This window comes from Ochotona curzoniae, unplaced genomic scaffold, assembly GCF_017591425.1.
Source record: "Ochotona curzoniae isolate NIBS_2020 unplaced genomic scaffold, NIBS_Ocur_1.0 scaffold_3835, whole genome shotgun sequence".
Lineage (NCBI taxonomy): Eukaryota > Metazoa > Chordata > Mammalia > Lagomorpha > Ochotonidae > Ochotona > Ochotona curzoniae.
In genome coordinates, this window is record NW_024467114.1 from 28,985,631 (window position 1) to 29,003,036 (window position 17,406).

At 38.9% G+C, this 17,406-nt stretch overlaps 1 protein-coding gene across 1 annotated transcript in view; it reads left to right on the forward strand.

The window, feature by feature from the left end:
- The window catches only part of FAM126A (family with sequence similarity 126 member A), a 70,826-nt gene that overhangs the window by 45,663 nt on the left and 7,757 nt on the right, over window positions 1-17,406 (forward strand). The window contains exons 8-10 of the mRNA XM_040965058.1: window positions 4,139-4,255; window positions 7,393-7,480; window positions 8,415-8,574. Of these exons, the coding sequence (XP_040820992.1) occupies window positions 4,139-4,255; window positions 7,393-7,480; window positions 8,415-8,574 (365 nt within the window). The remainder of the gene's footprint in view (window positions 1-4,138; window positions 4,256-7,392; window positions 7,481-8,414; window positions 8,575-17,406) is intronic.

Consider the following 17,406-nt stretch of genomic DNA (forward strand, 5'->3'; position numbering starts at 1 on the left):
TACTAAAGATGAAGCTGTACCAGCTATTAAGTTGAATTCTCTCCCACTGCCTGAGGACACTCTGATTTTGTTCAGCTGCTGAGTCACATGGCTGGTTGACTTGAGACGTGGACTGCTGTGAGTCCTCATCAGTGTAATGCAACCTGCCCCTCTCCTCACTTGTAGACCAACGTTCCTGATCACCTGAACAGATCTCTTTTTGTTTTCTGTCCACTGGGGGCACCTTTGCCTGAGTTAGCCTTTCCGAGGATGAATTCTCCAAATACAGTTACTTCCTTACATACTTACGCACGCTCTCTCTCTCTCTCTCTCTCTCTCTCTCTCTCTCTCTCTCTCTCTCTCTCGCTCTCTCTGAAATAACAGTTACAGGTGGCAGTTATCCCCGGTGAGGAACACACACATTCACAGTGGATGCACAGCATCACTGTTCTTTTCTTCCTCGCCTGTTTGCTATTCTCATCCTAGAGCATGTGTCTGAAATTAGTGTTCCTTCCTTGTTGAGAAAACCTGTAGCTGATCTTTTTCATTTCTTACTCTTTTTTTGTGGTGTGGTGGGGGGCATGGAATAAGGGACATTTGTGTTCATGTAAGTCTTGCCCATCTTTCACAACCCAAATAAAGGTAATCTTGCCGCCAGCTAGTTGAGCATGATTTTTGTGGGAGGTCTTCACTTGAGGAAAGTGGCAGAAGGGGAAACCTTTGTTCAGCTCCTAAATTCACAAGGCAGAAGAATGAGGACAGGAAAGAGGACAGAGCATAGACTCCCTGAACCTGGTCTTCTTTTTTTTAAAAGCTTTATTTCATTGACCTGAAAGGCCAAAGCAAAAATCTTTCATCCACTTGTTTATTCCCCAAATGAGCCGCAACAGCAAACACTGGTGTGTGGGTGGCAGGAGCCCATGCACTTGGGCCTTGTTCTGATGTTTTCCCAGGTGCATTAGCATATAAGGACTTGGATTGGAAGCAAAGGCTAGGATTCAAACCATTGCTTATATGGGATGCTGGTTTCAATGCCAGTGCCAAAATGGGCCTTCTAATTATTTTATGGTTTTAACTCAGAATATGTTAACTGTCTCATGAGTTCACTTTTACTCTAAAAAACAAGACAAATGTCTATTCCCAGAAAGTGAGAATTACAGCAAAGTGTTTTCCACACTTAGAAATCAATACTCAGAACTTCTCCCAGAAATTTGACAAAGTGTGTTTTCCAAAAGAGATTTTATTTGAACATGGTTTAAGGATTTGGCAAATGTTCACACAGGGCCAGAGTAACTGTAATACAGAGAAGGAGGTCATGCTGCTCCAATGCTCTTCTGAAGGTTGGATCTGCAGGCTTGGGATCTGTAAGGGAGAATCAGATGACAAACAGGGGAGTCAGTCATGTGGCCTGGTGAGGTTGACTTCTTTTGTTCTGTTTTGCATTTTATTTAAATTCTGTAAAGGGTGTTATGAGAACAGAGTGTCTTTGAATAGTGAAATAAAAAGAAAGCTGAAAGTAGGTCAGAGAATTCTTCAGTACTAGAAGACATGAATGGAGATAAGTTAATGGCACAGCTGGACAGGACCAGACCTGGGGCAGGCAGGAGTGGGGAGGATCTGAGCTCAGCTGGTTGCCTCCTTGGATGTTCTAGAGTGAGCCCTTCCACTGCAGGTTATTTCCTTATGGCACTTGAACCCCTTTGAGGTAACGAATTGGCTGCTATGGGCTTCAGGAAGTCAAGGCCTCTGGGGCTGTTTTGTATCCTGGGAACTTAGAGAAGTGCTGGTATTCGGTAGAACCTTAGTGTCTATTTGTTGAACAAATGAGTAAAGATAGATGATCTTTTCTACTTTAAATTTTGATTCTATAAGCAGAATTAGGACTAAAGAAATAGGTGTGTGTGTTTTACTCTGAAAGGATCTTTTATTGATGAATGCAAAATCACTACAGTTTTAGTTTTTAGGAGCTCTGAGAAAAAAATAACTCTTTGCATTTCTGTAGAAAAGGCTTTAGTTCAGCTCCTAATAGACAACTGCTTTTTCTTTTATGTTTAGCTGGTGAGGGAGAATGAGAGAAAATGGGATCTTATATCTATGTAAATCTTTCAAGGGTGTTATTGTTTGAGAAAATTGCCTCTGCCATTCTGACCTAAATGAATTTGAAAGTTGGTTGACTATCCTAGAGCCATGATAAAGTTGTTCTTTCTTAAGTCATTAATAACAGTGCTGACTTACTGCTGGCTAAAGCATCTTTCCTGAACCCTACCCCTCTTTCCCAGTTTCTAAACCTGTATGTGTCTAATCCAGTTACCATCACCATCAAGTGTGTCATTGATCCCTTCTCCGGGTTAGGACTGTCTCTCTTGCAACTAACAGCTGAATTAAAACAGACTATTCCAAAAAGAACATTTCCAGGCCTGTTGTATCTGGGAAGAATAGAAATGGAAATAGCCTAGGATCAGGTGGACCCAGAGGCTAAGAGGTTTTTAGGACATTTTCTCCCATCCCATCGTCTTCATTTGTTGGCATTTGAACTTTCATTTTAAACATAGGCTTCTTCAGTGAGGTCACTATTCACGGTGACCTCAGAGAGCCGGATGCCCACGTTGTCTGCTTGTAGTGACCTCAGCAGAAAGAACGTGTTCCCTCCCAGCTTCGGTTTAGAAATCAATCCAGCTAAGGACTCTGTGCCAGTCTGAGGCTTTTGTATGCCCTGTGGCATCATGGAGGAGTAATGAATCAGGTAGATTTGACATAGATGTTTTAACAGAGATAAAGAACAGTAACTTAAAGTGGGCATTTGCTTCTCCTTAACATGAATGCCCGAGCAGGAAAATGGACTGGAGGGTAGGCTGTCTGTGTTTCTAGTGTGTTCTGACTTGTTTCTGTTGTGGGATTCAGCCATTCTCCATGGTATTACCCTGCCTGTAGGGAAATGGATGACTGTTACTGCATCGGCAGGCAGGGAGGAAGAGGCGAAAGAAGGCCTGAAGCTGCTTCTCGAGGGCTTGCCATGCCAGTTAACATTGCCACTGTGCAGAACTTAGTCACATGGTCCCTTTGCTGTGAGGAAGGCTAGAAAATATAATTTCTAACAGGATAGCCATTGTTCCTAGTTAGAATGCCTGTTAGAGAGAGGAGGGAAATGTACCTTACGTATCATTGTTATTATTAAAAATAAATATTAGTGTGATTATCTCTGCCATGGGTAGTTTGGTAGCCTTACCATAAATTATGTAATTAAAGTTGACTAAAGTTGACTTAGCCTTCCTAAGGGTGAGAGGAATGGCAGTGCTGTTCATGGAAAATGGCGGCGGGACACACAGTAGACAAAACTAACACTGTGCAATCTGCTGAAAAATCAGGGGACTTTCAGAGCACTATATTTTATAGCTTTCATCATGTGCTCTAAATGATTTATGTAGCTATTCCCTGTGTACAACTTTTGGGTGGTTTCCTATTCACTACAGTAAATAGCCCTTAGCTTTAACATTCCTGAATCCTAATTACTAGACCACCAAGGAAACCAACTTTAACATTTCTTAATCATTTATCACTGTCAGCCCTGTTTCTTTGCATTCTTACTTGGTGTATAATAGGTTGTTTTAAAAAATCAGTAAAGACATACTCATCTCTCTTTAGGATTCTGTCTTTGGTGCCATGTGTATGCAGCATTCGGGAATGTATAAATATTTGCTTATGTTTTATATGTTTTAGAGTTTTAAATAATAAAACATTTATTGTGTCTGAAATTTATTATGGTATACTGACTGAGACATGAGTTCAACTTACAGTATTGTTTCGGACTGAGCAGTTTGTGTTGAGGATTTTCTCAGGGATTAGGCTCACATCATTGGTGCATTAATGGCAGTACAGCTGAGCTCCATGTAATGGGTTTTGTGGTAGCCAAAAATTACTAGTAACTGAAGTGACCAAAATTGCTGAGCCAATCAGAAAGTGAATCTGGTTCTCTTACTATATATGACCATTCCTCAGGCTTTATATATTTTTTTTCATCCTAATTTACTCCAAAAAAATATTACAGATAAATAGATACTAGGTTTGCTGTGAGAATATACCTTATTGGTTTACAGATGTTGAAAAAATTGAATTTTTTTTCCAATTTTACAATATGCTTTATTTATTTTTGTCTCTCTAGAATCTGTGTTTGTGGATATCCTCGACAGCATGTAAGAAAATACAAAGGTGTAAGTAGCAGGATACCAGTTTCTTCAGGATTCATGGTGCAAATGTTAACAGGGATTTATTTTGCCTTGTAAGTTTATCTCATATACAAAGTAAACTTTTTCTTTGTTTGGAAAATCAGTCTGTTAGTCTATTATTGATATTTTATAAACTTAGTACTTAGAGATAAATAATCGTATCTTTTGTGAAAGTTCTTGATAAGGCTTTATTATTTGAAACATACCTTTCTAAAGTTCTTAAGAGGTTATAACCAACTACAATACTTCATTGTGTTTATTTAATTCAAGGCTAGAATGATAATCAGTAACACTTAAGTATACGCATGGTCTTTTTCTTCATCAGTTTTTAACATTAATTTCCAAACATATTTTTTTCCTCCAGTGTGTATCTTCTTCCATTTTTGAAATTTCACCACTTCAAAACCATTGTAAACCTTTTTGATCAGAAATAGTTGATTATGGATTGACTATTGCATTCTCATTTGGGTACTCATTCTTACCTAGTGACTTAAGTCCTAGCATTTTTCTTTGAACCCTTATGCTTTGTAATTCTCTCATTACATATCTTACCAGTCTTTGCATTATGATCACTTGATAACTTTAATTATCTCTTAGTATATTACAAGCTTTTTGGAGTCACAAGTTGTGTCTGTAGGTGAAATCCAGCCTGCTGCTTGCTGTTGTAAATAAAGTTTTATTGAAACACAGTCACACCCATTTGTTTACACATTGTCTGTGACTGCTTTTGTGCTGCTCTCACAGCATTCAGCAGTTGAAATAGAGTCTGCTTGACACACAGACCTGAAGTGTCTGTTGGCTGGCTCTTTAAGGAAAACATTTTCTGACTGTTGTTTTAGACCATAATAACTGTCCTGTAGTTCTGAGATGCTCTAAACTGTTTTATTGTCTTTCTTTTTCTCTATTTCATTTGAAATAATTTCCTATTTTCTGTTTTTATGTGTGCTATTCTTTCCTTGGCTGTTTGTAGCCTGTCAACGAGGCCAGTGAAGAAGGCATTCTTCATCTCCTTCCCCTAGCCTTTTCATTAAACTTGGGTGGTTCCCGTCTTTCTGGGGAAACTCCATCTGTTTGTAGATCTTTTCCACTTGTCTTTAATATTTTGTCACACCTCACTTCAGTTTCCCTGATGCCTCAACTTTGGAGTCATCTCTGATCTCATTGCCCTTTTAGATTTTTTTTTCCCCACCTTTTGCTTTTTTTTAAAAAAAGCTTTATTTATTTTTATTGGAAAGACAGATATACAGAGAGGAGGAAAGACAGAGAGGAAGAACTTCCGTCCGATGCTTCACTTCCTAAGTGGCCTCAATGGCTAGAACTGAGCCAATCTGAAGCCAGGAGCCAGGAGCTTCTTCCAGGTTTCCCACAGGGGTGCAGGGTCCCAAGGCTTTGGGCCGTCCTTGACTGTTTTCCCAGGCCACAAGCAGGGAGCTGGATGCAAAGCGGGGCTGTTGAGATTAGAATTGGCACACCTATGGGATCCCAGAGTGTTCAACGCACGGACTTTAGCCACCACGCTATCACACCAGGCCCTCCACCTTTTGCTTTTTTTCTTGTGTGTGTGTGCATTGCAGCTTTGGATTGTTTGTTATTTTGTTTAGAGACAGGATAGTAGAGATGGAGGTAAATACTATTCATGGGCTTGCCTCTTCTAGATTGCTGGTGGGGTCATAGCCAGGAGTGAGTTGGGTTGGATCTGTGTTGTTTGCTGTGGTAGGCTGCAGAGAACCACCTACTTCCTCAGTCAGTGCCGCCTGGCACTGCGGGCTGGAGCTGGGTGCCTAGAGTGTCTTCCTGGACATTGCTTTCAGCCTTCCTGCTATAACTGAGCGTGCTGTGGCAGCAGAGTGTTGCTGGCTTTTGCAGGTGTATGTGGTGGAGGGAGTGATGTGAGAACGGGGACAGTGGCATCCTCGGACAGCCTCGTCTTGATAGATGCCAGGGCTGGGTCTTTCTCAGTGCTGCTGCCCTTCCTCCAATGCTACAAGACCTTGGTGGCCTTAACAGAGACCAAGATTGTTCTCTTCCAAGTCACTGCCCCTGCACCTGTGCTCTGAGGGGTGCAGTGTGGCTTCTGTTTCTTTTTATTTTTTCTTCCCAAAAAAGACTTTCAAACTTTTCTTCTGAGAAAAGGCTCCAGTTTCTTCTTTGTGCCTTTCCTGCGTGAGTGATCCATCGTTCTTTTCCCAGCCTGTACTGCCAAGGGCCGGTTTCTCTGGTCTCCCTCCATGATTCCAGCTTTTCTCCTGAGCACCCAAAGGAGGCCTTTGGAGGGCAGTACACGCTGTGAACAAGTGTGGCTTCCCCGTGCGTGATCCCAGGGCTTCTGTCCTCTCCAGCTGACCTTCTGTGCAAGCCATGAGCAATTTAGGTTTCAAAGTTTGAGTTCCTGTCTGCCTGCATTGTTGCCCACCTCTTCAGATGCTCCTGCACACCTTGGGGTTTGCCCTAAGACGTCAGCTTTTTGATATATTCATGAGAAGTTATGATTAAGATTGCCTGGATTTATTTTGTTTTCAGGGTTGGGACAATTTTGTTCCCTGTCTTTCGGGCCTCCATTGTACTCTTGACACACTCTGTGTTCATTCTGTTGGCAGGTGATCAAGCCATGAAATCTGTTCATTTTTGTAATTTAGCCAATTTTTAGAAAGGGTTTGGCATGTCTTTGAATATTATGCATTCACATGCAATTTCTCCCCTCATATCTTTCTGATATTTGCAATGTACAGCCTGTGCACTTCTAAATAACTTTCAGAATGGAAAGAAATAACTACTCAGGATATTGCACGTCACAGTAGTTGTAGATTCTCATTAAAAACTGTGTGAGTTAAAGAGTAATTTGACCATAAAGTGTTTTGAACATTATTTTAAGGTATGTAATTTATTGCATTCTAACTTGCTTTGAAAGCATAAAATGCTTTAAAATTACCGTAGCTGTTTGGATTTCTGTTCTAAAAATTTCTGTTCTGTTCTTTAGAGAAAAATTGTACATCTGTAAAATTTTCTCTGCTATTAATAGGCTTTCATTTGAAAGGAATTCAAGATTTAAAAATATGATATTAATGGGAGTAGAATTTGCTACAGTGTGTTAATGTAATCTGTTATTTTCCTTAGTAAAGACAATTTCTCATTAGACTTGTAATTATGCAGAACTATAAACATGTATCATTTCCTTCATTTAATTCTGTAGATATAATGGAGAATGGGAGCTGGCCCAGAAGGCATTGGATGATATTATATATAGAGCCCAGCTAGAATTATATCCAGAGCCATTGCTGGTAGGTGTCTCATGTGTATGTGAATTTTACAACTATAAATTAACAATTAGCCATTCAAAGTGCATTCAGGCATGTCATTAATACTTAGTGATTCAAGTTCTTATTACACTTGGAAAACGCTACACTCAGCAAAGTTTATAGGGCCCACTGCAGTGGCAAAGTGGCTAAATCCTGGCCTTGCATATGGTGGGATCCCATATGGGCACCAGTTCATCTCCTGGCTGCTCCACTTCCCATCCAGCTCCCTGCTGGTAGCTTAAGAATGTGGCAGAAGATGGCCCAAAGCCTTAGGAACCTGTACCCTTGTGGGAGACCCAAAAGAAGCTCCTGGCTTCTGTCTTTGGATGGGCTCAGCTGTAGTTATTGTAGCCACTTGGGGAATGAACAAGGAATGAAAGATCTTTCTCTCTCCTTCTCTATAAATCTGCCTTTACTATAAAAATAAATCTTGAAAAAAATGGCTCATATAAAATTTAATCATTTTACTAGTTTGCTGGATACATGATAAGTAATCCTTTTTATTTATAAGTATGATCTCCTTAACATACTTATGCTTTGTTTATTAATTAACTTTAGGCATTTTGAAATCCAGTTTCGTATTTAGAGAGTTTTAATATCGTACAAAAAGGGATCTTCAAAAACTTTGTAGGAATTATGAGAATTATGAAAAACTATGCATGGATTTAAAAACCTTTTTGTACTCAAATGAATTTATCCTTTAATTCCGTTTTTTCCATGAACTTCTTTAAAGTACTTGTATTATTTTTAACCGTAAGTTTCCCGCTCACCTATTAACCCCTTATTGTAGAGGAGATATCTATCATCATGTGAAATGCCTCGCAGAGTTTCTTTTTAGAAACCTGTTGATACTAGCATGTTTCATCTAAGGGTAAAATGAAACATCTCAATCTTAATCTATACTTTTCCTTCCTAGGTTGCAAATGCAATAAAAGCTTCGTTAGCTCAAGGTGCCATGAAATCAAGTAAGGAAGGTACAAGGTGTATTCAGGTCGAAATCACACCAACTGCCTCTAGAATATCAAGAAATGCAGTAACTAGCATGTCCATAAGAGGCCACAGGTGGAAAAGACACGGTAAGAAACATGCGATCCTTCAACTCAGAGCAGTAGTGTTTCTTTCCTCAGTGCTGAATGGTGCAATAACTTCCGTCTTTATCCTGGGAGGAAGAGCTGGTGAGACTCCCCCAGCTGCTCATTATCCAGAGGGCAGCAAGGAAGGTGGAGCCCTGGGGGTCTGTATGAATGAAAATGCACTTGATACCATACTACTTTTTGAATGTTGTTTCTATACAATAGGAGAATAAGGGGGGAAAACTAATTTAAAATTATTTCTATAATTGAATTTTTGTTCATGAATATTTGCAAATATTCTTTAGTATTTTTCCTCTCTCAGTTAACTCTTTAGCAGACAAACTTTCACATTGAATTAGAGAAACTACAGAGAATACACATTTCATCTTAGCTTCCTGGTTTAAAAAAAAAATCATAGTATTGCTACAACATTATTTCTTGTGCATTTTGTCTTCATTATCTTAAAATTTTATTGGAGGTTAATGTCGTTCACCATGGCCTTTCCAATGCTTTTCCATTTCCCTTGCTTCTCTCTTAATTTAGCATTCATGGTTTAACTGCTTACTCATTTTGTCACTTCTTCCTGTGCAGAAGTTATTGTAGAGGCAAGAATCAGTATAAGAAGAGGATTACTGTCACTTTCCTCAGGAGGTAACCATTGGATGGAAGCAAAAAGGCACTGGACAGGCAAATATGATACTAAGGGGAAGGCAAAACTCATTCTCTATTTCTTGATCCTCTAACCTGAGAAGAAAACAGTAGCTGCTTTTGGTAGATTTGGTTCCAGTTGTGTCTATTGTTCCTGTAGAGAACAAAAAGGGAGGGTGGGGAGAAAAGAAGAATGAGATCACTGACAGTGAATAGAAAGGTGATGATGAAAGCAATTGCTGCTGCGTCCACTCAGGGACTGGAGAATATTGTATTTGGAAAAGAACAATGGAGAAATCATCCAGATTCATCTTCTACTATTTTAAAGTTAGTGAGACAGTTCTCCGAAGTCCTACAGGAAGCCATGAAAGAAATGGTAGTGTTTGCCCTTAGCAGGACCAGTCATGCTGGTGATTTAAAATGTGCCTAGTCCCAATCAGCTTCAAGTTCTTAAGTGAGAATTATACTGCTGAACAGGGCTAGGTTGCAGGTATGAATTCGTCTAGTTAGAGACTGTGGTAACTCTAAAAATCAGTCTTGGCATTCATGTGTCAGAGTCATCACAGGGACAATCATCAGGCTGTAATTGCTCCCAAACAGGAAATGCAGTAGTTTCTTTTCTGTTTTCCCTTCTTGCTATTGGGTGGACATGCTGAGAATCAGGGGGATGTGAATGTAGGTCCTACAGTTAAAACTGTGAACTAGTAAAACTGTGTTGTGCAAGAGAGGTATGTGTGTGTGTGTGTGAGTGTACAGGCATGTGTTTAATAGAAGAAACCTGCAGTCAAGTGGAGTCTGTTAGTCAGAAATACTTTGTAGGAGAAAATTTCCAAGACAAAATAAGAAATCACTTGACTCTATATTGTGTCCATTAGATTACTGCCTACCTTCTAGGATCTGCTTTGGTCAGCACTCAAAGAGGTTTGTACTTTGTCTGAGAGCTGATAACTCATAGAGTAGCCTTCTTATCACCTCTCTGCTTCTATCCACCCTTCATGTCTCTTAACACCTGGGCAACTCCTGCTTCCATTTGCTCAAGGTCACCTGTGAGGGTACTGAAGAGCAGGGCATACACATGCAGCAGGTGCAGCAGCCAGGCCAGACTTGTGATGGGCATTCCTGACCATCCACTGGACCCTGATGGGGTAGCAGCCTTAGGCCCTTCTTTTCCCCTCCCTTCCCCCCTTTGTTTTCTTTTGAGTCCTTCCCTCTTTTCTCTAATTTGTTGTTTCACATTAAAAAAAAAAAAAAGGTATTCTGGAATGTATTTCAGAATTCTTTGAAGCGTCCAAGATCTCCAATTCCTTTTTAGAGTGAGGAGTTCTGTGCAGTTTGCATTTTAGTGAAAAATGTCCTGAAAGAAACAGAAAACTCCTTTAGCTTTGGACTGGCACAATAGCCTAGTGGCTGAATCCTCACCTTGCACAACCGGGATTGCATATAAAATCTTTACCTTGCACACGCTGGTTCGAATCCTGGCAGCCCCTCTTCCCATCCAACTCCTTGCTTGTGGCTTGGGAAAGCAGTCAAGGATGACCCAAAGCCTTGGGATCCTGTACTACATGGGAGACCTGGAAGAAGCTCCGGGCTCCTGCCTTCGGATCAGCTCAGCTCTGGCCATTGTGGCCGCTTGGGGAGTGAATCAGTGGACAAAGCTCTTCCTCTGTCTCTCCTCCTCTCTGTGTATCTGACTCTCCAATAAAAATAAAACAAAATTTTAAATAACAATAATAACATATACTTGAAATGGTGTCAACAATTCTCCTTTTAAAATAGTTACTGCAGTACCATTCCTTCATTCTGTAGAAAACCCTCCAGGTCGTAGTCGCAATGAATGCTTGTACTTTTTGCCAACTTGATGACTAATAAAAATAATTCTAACCCTTTATTCCTTCCTGCTTTGCTGTCTGCTTGTGTATTTGTGAGACAATGAGACAAGCAAGTAAAAAACATTTGAAAGCATTTGTTACTCTTTAAAGCACAACTACATGAAGGTAAATTGTTCAGCAATTAAATAGTGTTACTTGTTTTTAAATAGTAACGCAATACCCAGAAAAATCATTCCTTTGCTACACTTTAAAAAGGATAGCAGAACACCCCTAATAACACCAATCAGCGTACTTATTAGACACCTCCGCCCTAAAATATCTACTTTATACCAAATCATAACCTCAATAATCCCGAAGCCTGCCAAACTAGAGAAGACGGCACCCCCCCCCCCCTAATCAGAAATAAACATACCATATACTCCACCCCACAAAAAAAAAACCAATACAGATCCCCAAGGCCCCGACACTACCAATACATCCAGCCCAACAACAGACCCCCAAAGACGACCACGATTAAACCACAGATATTATAAAAAAACCGACAACCAAGACATCAATATTAAAACGACCAGATCACAACCACGGCCACCTAACAATATACCCACCACCAACCCCAGCCATAATGTAGATAAATCACACGTAACCATGCACCCTAAACCAACGTTTGTAATGGAAAAAGTTCAATAAAAAAGGCCACCTATCGACACACGCCAAATCCCCCCCCATACGGGGCCCAGCAAACATGAACCTTTCAGAACCTATAAACACCCAAAAAACAAACAGAACAAATCCAACGCTAATACCACACGTCCATCGAGGCGCCATACATGCCCCCCCAAGACAAACCCGACACCGAACTCAAAACAGACCTCCAAGGCACCCCCACAAGTGACCCAAAAAACCCTGCGACATAGAGGGATACAATAGGAGCCTAATATGAAATGCCACCAAGACTCAATTCCAGCTGAAAATGAAGTTACACAGAAAGAAGAAAATCCACAGCACCATCCGTTTCCAGAAAATACAAGGCATAAAGCATAGACAAATCCCGCCTTATAAGCTCATTTTCTAGGCAGTGTTCTAGAGAGGTCCCATACCGCAACCCTAACCCCCAATAGTTCTCCGGCAAATACAACTCCACCTGCAGAGCCGCAAAACAAACCCCCACCGCCCCACACCATCAAACTACCCGCAAAAAGCTACGATCAACCGAACCCCCTAAACGCCCCTTGTACACGTACCCAGTCCAGAAATGGAGGTCAGTGGGTGTTTGAAACTCAAAAAACAATCAAACTGCATAATTTGCTCAGCCACCAGAATGTTACTACATTTATAACATTACAGCATTAGTGAAACATAAATGTAGCAGCTTTCTGTTGATCAAATATGGACAATTGTTTTTATGTATTTCAAATATTTAAATAAGAAATATTTAAATTTCATTAAAAATGAAATATTTTAAATATTTCAAAAAATAAACTGCAAAAGCTAAGCTGTCATAAATTTTGGGATGCAATATTTATTTTGTGAATCTGATTTTGCGACTTTAGAAGGAAAATCTTTTTGAGGAAAAGTAATGTTTCAAATAACTATAGAAGTATTTTGATAAACCAGTGGTATATTTTTAAACCCCAAAGTAGTAAAGTTTAAAGATTGATTAGTGAAGCAGTTTCTGTATCTACAGCTAGTAATACCTACATTTTAATTTCAAAATGTTGTCTATATCCATTAAGAAAATTTAAGAAACAAGAATATCATCTGAAAATTGGCATTAAAACACTTAAAACTAGTTTTATTTCCTTTCACTTATCTTCCTTATTTTCAAATTCTAAAATGCTCTTCAAGGAACACATTTTCCTTCTTCAAGGTAGATGGGAAAACATTTGGAGCGAGGATGAAGTGCTTCCTTCTTACTGAGCATTGTATTGATGTTATCTGGCATTTTTGTTATGGAAATCTCTATTCTTATGGGATAAAATAAAACATTAGAAAGTATTAGATTAACGCATAGAAATCAGACATACTAACTAGGGAACTGAGCATCGTGTTATATTTGTGACACATATGTACTCCAGACTTAAGAGAACAAAGATTTGTCAGTTTTTTTAAGAAAACAAAGCAACAACAACAAAAAACTTACCATGTTTCCTGGTAAAATTAAGTGAAAATATTATTCACTCAGAAATGCAGAGTATTTCCAAATGATTGGTCTTACAGGGCAAAATAGAATTCTGGTTGTAGACCAGAAGTTACTGTTGTTTGTGACTAACCCTCCCTCCCAGCTCTTCATGAGCATTTGCTGCACATTGCACACCAAGGAGGAAATGCTCCCTCGCAGATCATTTGTAACAGGTGTTGTCTCCCTGCAGTTGTCTAGTCATGAGCGTCTCTAATAAGCATAAAGCATTTACATGATTTAGCAGCTTGCATATGCTCTGTTTATTTTTTTTTAACTTGAGACTTAAGATGACAAAGTTATTGTAACTGAACTCCCATAGATGAGAATTCTGTCATTTGCTGTATGCACGACACCTGCTAACCATTTCATGGTGCTTATTTAAGGTAATTGATAATGTGCGCCTCACCAGTGTGTCTGAATAAACCACTGTGGTCTGGACTGTGTTTTCCAGTGTGCCAGGAGCTGCTGCTTTTCTTACCGGAAAGTCTACTTGTAGCCCCAGAACTCACACGTATTTAGTCTCTGTTTCTGCCCTTCTATTGCCTTGTCCCTCGAATCAGCCTTGCAAATCAGCTGCCCACACGGGGCGTTGCTACTAACTCAGGACACACTTCATGTTCATTGTTTTGTTTATTATAAATGTGACTTCTGTCCATAAATATAGTTCATCTGCATGCCTGTCAGTGGCTCTCTGCTGTGATGAGAGTAAAATCTGGGCTCCTGAGCTTGCTGAAGACCACATTTAACCCTAATTCACTAGACTCTGTCCTACGAAGCCAATTCTGCCTCTGGGGCTTTGTCCAGGCATTTTGGGATGTTTGAGCAGAAATTTGAATGACGAAAGGAAGCCAGTGTGAGTTCTTACTCCGTATGATTGTGCTGCCTGCACTCTGACATCACTCAGTTCTCGGCTGCCATAGCCCTTTCTCAACCCTCAGACCAACCCATCTGAAGTGGCTTTCTCCCCACCACCCTGCTTACTTTATCTCATGTTCTTTTTTCTTCATTGCATTTTTTGCAATTTAAATTCTCTTGTTTATCTGGTTGCTTTATTACAGTGAGTTCCAAAGTCTTTCTCTTACTTCGTCAGCTGTTGTATTCCCAGAACCTAAAACAATGCCTGAGCCATTGTGAGTGCTCAATGAGTTATAATTGAATGAATGAATGAGTGAATAAACAAGGACATTTATAACAAGGACAGTTTGTTCCTTCTGTTCTGTCGACTGAAAAATAACATAACAGCACAATAAGTTATGTTACATGGTAGGGAGTATGTATTTATTCTACTACTGAGAGAGCTATCATTTTAATATTTTTAGTTCATTTTAATGTTTTTTTTCTGTATACGTATTTTTCATAGTCACCCTTTATTTAAGTTTCCTTGATATCTTGCTTTTGTTAACATTGTTAAATATTTTCCCAAGTTCTTCTAGTAAATTCGGTTGTTTTAATGGCTACATAATACTACTGCATTGAGTTGATATTCCATCATTTACTTAACCATTTCCCCAATATGTTATGTAATATGTTTCTATTTTTTTGCTATTATAAATAATTCTGCAAGGAATAGCTTATTGAATATAGATAGCATTACATTGACTTGAATAAATTGTAAACATAAAATTCCTGGGTTAAAGGGTAAATATTATAAATTATTGTGAATGAATACATATATACAACTTTGCTTTTGAGGTTTACACAAATCTTTTCATAAATGCATCCAAAAGTTATTTTTAATGTATAGGGTTCTTTTAAAATGTCATTTTGTTATTTTCACAGTAAGTTTATATTTCATTGCTGTAACCAGACTCCTCTGGACTAACAAATTAATCTTTCAGAGATGCGTAAGCCCATGAATAAATCAATCATTCCTTTGTTGAAATTGTTACTTTTAGTAACAGGGCAGCTGTAAAACAAAAGCCAGGATAGCTTTATGAGTGACATTAATGAAATAGATATTACATAATTGGGATTGTAAAATTACATTTGAGAGATAACAAAACTTTTCACAATCAGTTCTAGTGGTACTTTGTTTCATGTTTTGTTTTGTTTTTCCTCAAAACTGGAAGAAGTTTTTCAGGGAAAAATGACTTGAGTCTCTTAAAATCAATTTGGAAGTATCTATTAGAAGTGTCCTTTAATTTTCCTCATTTGTGCATATGGAGACAAGTTACCTGTTTGTACCCATAAAGGGTATACAAGTAAAATATTCTGAGAAGTCTCTTTGTGGATCCTTTTCAGCTTTTCAAGTTATTTGAAGTCAAATGTAAGTTTCTATTTTATATATAGGGACGAATTATGTATGACAACTTCTGCTGAGATTTTTAATTTCTGGTGAAAGCAAATTATATTTCCTTACACATTATATTCCGTTAAAACATCTTCTATGTAATTTTTCTTAAATAGTAGCCTTCTCTTCTTAGATAACTAAGTGTGTTATTCTCTGAATAACATGATTTAAAAAAAACTGTTGATTTTTAAAAATCGTGTTAATGTTACTAAGCATCTTACTAAACCTTCGTTTAGAGATGATTACTATTTCATTTTAACCAACAAAAAGCTTTTCTATCATGTTAAAATGCTCACAAGCTATATATTCCTTTTATCAGGTCAAGTGACATACTCCTAGCTCACCATTCTCACTTCGATTTATTCTGATAATAATCTTGTCTCAAAACAGGAAAGTTATAAAGTTAAACAAATGTTTCTTGTTACCTCCTGGATATCTGAGCTTTTCCAAGTACTAGGTACATAGCAGTGACCACAATCCCTGCCTTTGCATGGATGTTTGGCCCAGCAATTGAGATAGTCCTGCACCACCTTGGAATCAGTTGGTTCAGTCCTTGGTTTCAGCTCCTCATTCAAGTGTGCAACTTCCTGTTGATGTGGAGGTCCTGAGAGGTGGCAGCAGTGGCTCAGTTAATTGGGGTTTCTGCCGTCCACATGGGAGACCAGATTGAGCTGTTGCCTCAACTAAAGTTTGTGATGTTGTTGGAATTTACAGAGGATGAACCAGAGGATGGAAGTGCTCTCTTTCTCTCTCTCTCTCTCTCTCTCTCGCTCTCTCTCTCGCTCTCTCTCTCGCTCTCGCTCTCGCTCTCGCTCTCGCTTTCGCTCTCACTTTCGCTCTCTCTGCTCCCTCTCCCCACTCTCTCTGCCTCCCCTCCCCTCTCTCTCCCTCTCTCTGTCCTTATCACTGTGTCTTACATCTGGTAAACAAGATAAGCAGTTCTAGAGAGTATTGAATGCTCAGAACAAGAAACAGAACAAAACAGAAGGTATTTGAAAGAAGAGAGTACTGAAGTTTTGTTGGATTGACCAGGGAAGACCTCACTGAAAATAAAGTTTTTGAGAAGAAATCTAAAGGAACTGTAAGGAAGTGAGCCCTTGGCTTGTCTGAGGAGGGGCGTGGCAGACCTAAAGAACAGCCCATATGTGGGCTCAGACTGGTGCAGGGTTACACAGGGAAGAACTTGGAGGGTGACGTGGAACAAGCCCACTACTATTTTTCTTTATTCTGTGATTTTCCTTAGAGTTATGTGTTTATTCCTTGTAGTTGTATGCAGATACATGGTTTACTTTAAATGATTTTAACAAATTTTAAAAATCTGCTGTTGTTACCATTCCAAGAGTTAATATAACACCAGTGAATTAGTAAACAATTTGTACTTCTGGGAAAACATAATTTTTCTACTTACCATTCAACTTCATGATTAAAAATTAATACAACTAAATCTTAGGTTGAAGATATTTATTAATAATTCAGTTGTTGAATGTTGCTTTTTAAATAACTGTTGATATTTTTTTTTAGTTCTTCTTAGAAAATTTTAAATAGTCATAACTTAAGGACCACTTTAAATTATTAAATTTCATTGGCATCTTTTTACAATTAAATTATAAGAAAAGCAATCCAAAATATCCTATCTTGGACAGTTTCTGCTTTCTTAGGTTTCTGTCCACACTTATTTCCATGGCTTTCTGTTCAGCCAAAGTAAAGTTCTGGCTTTACTGAGCAAGAATCCTTGTAAATAAATGGAAACTGAATGATGTCAAAAGATATTTATCTCAAATTGGCACTAACAAAATCGAACTTTTAGCATTTATGGCCTGTGCTAGAATGAACTTTTTTTTTTGGAAAGGAGAAGAGAGAAAGAGACCTCACCAAAGGTCAGCAACAGC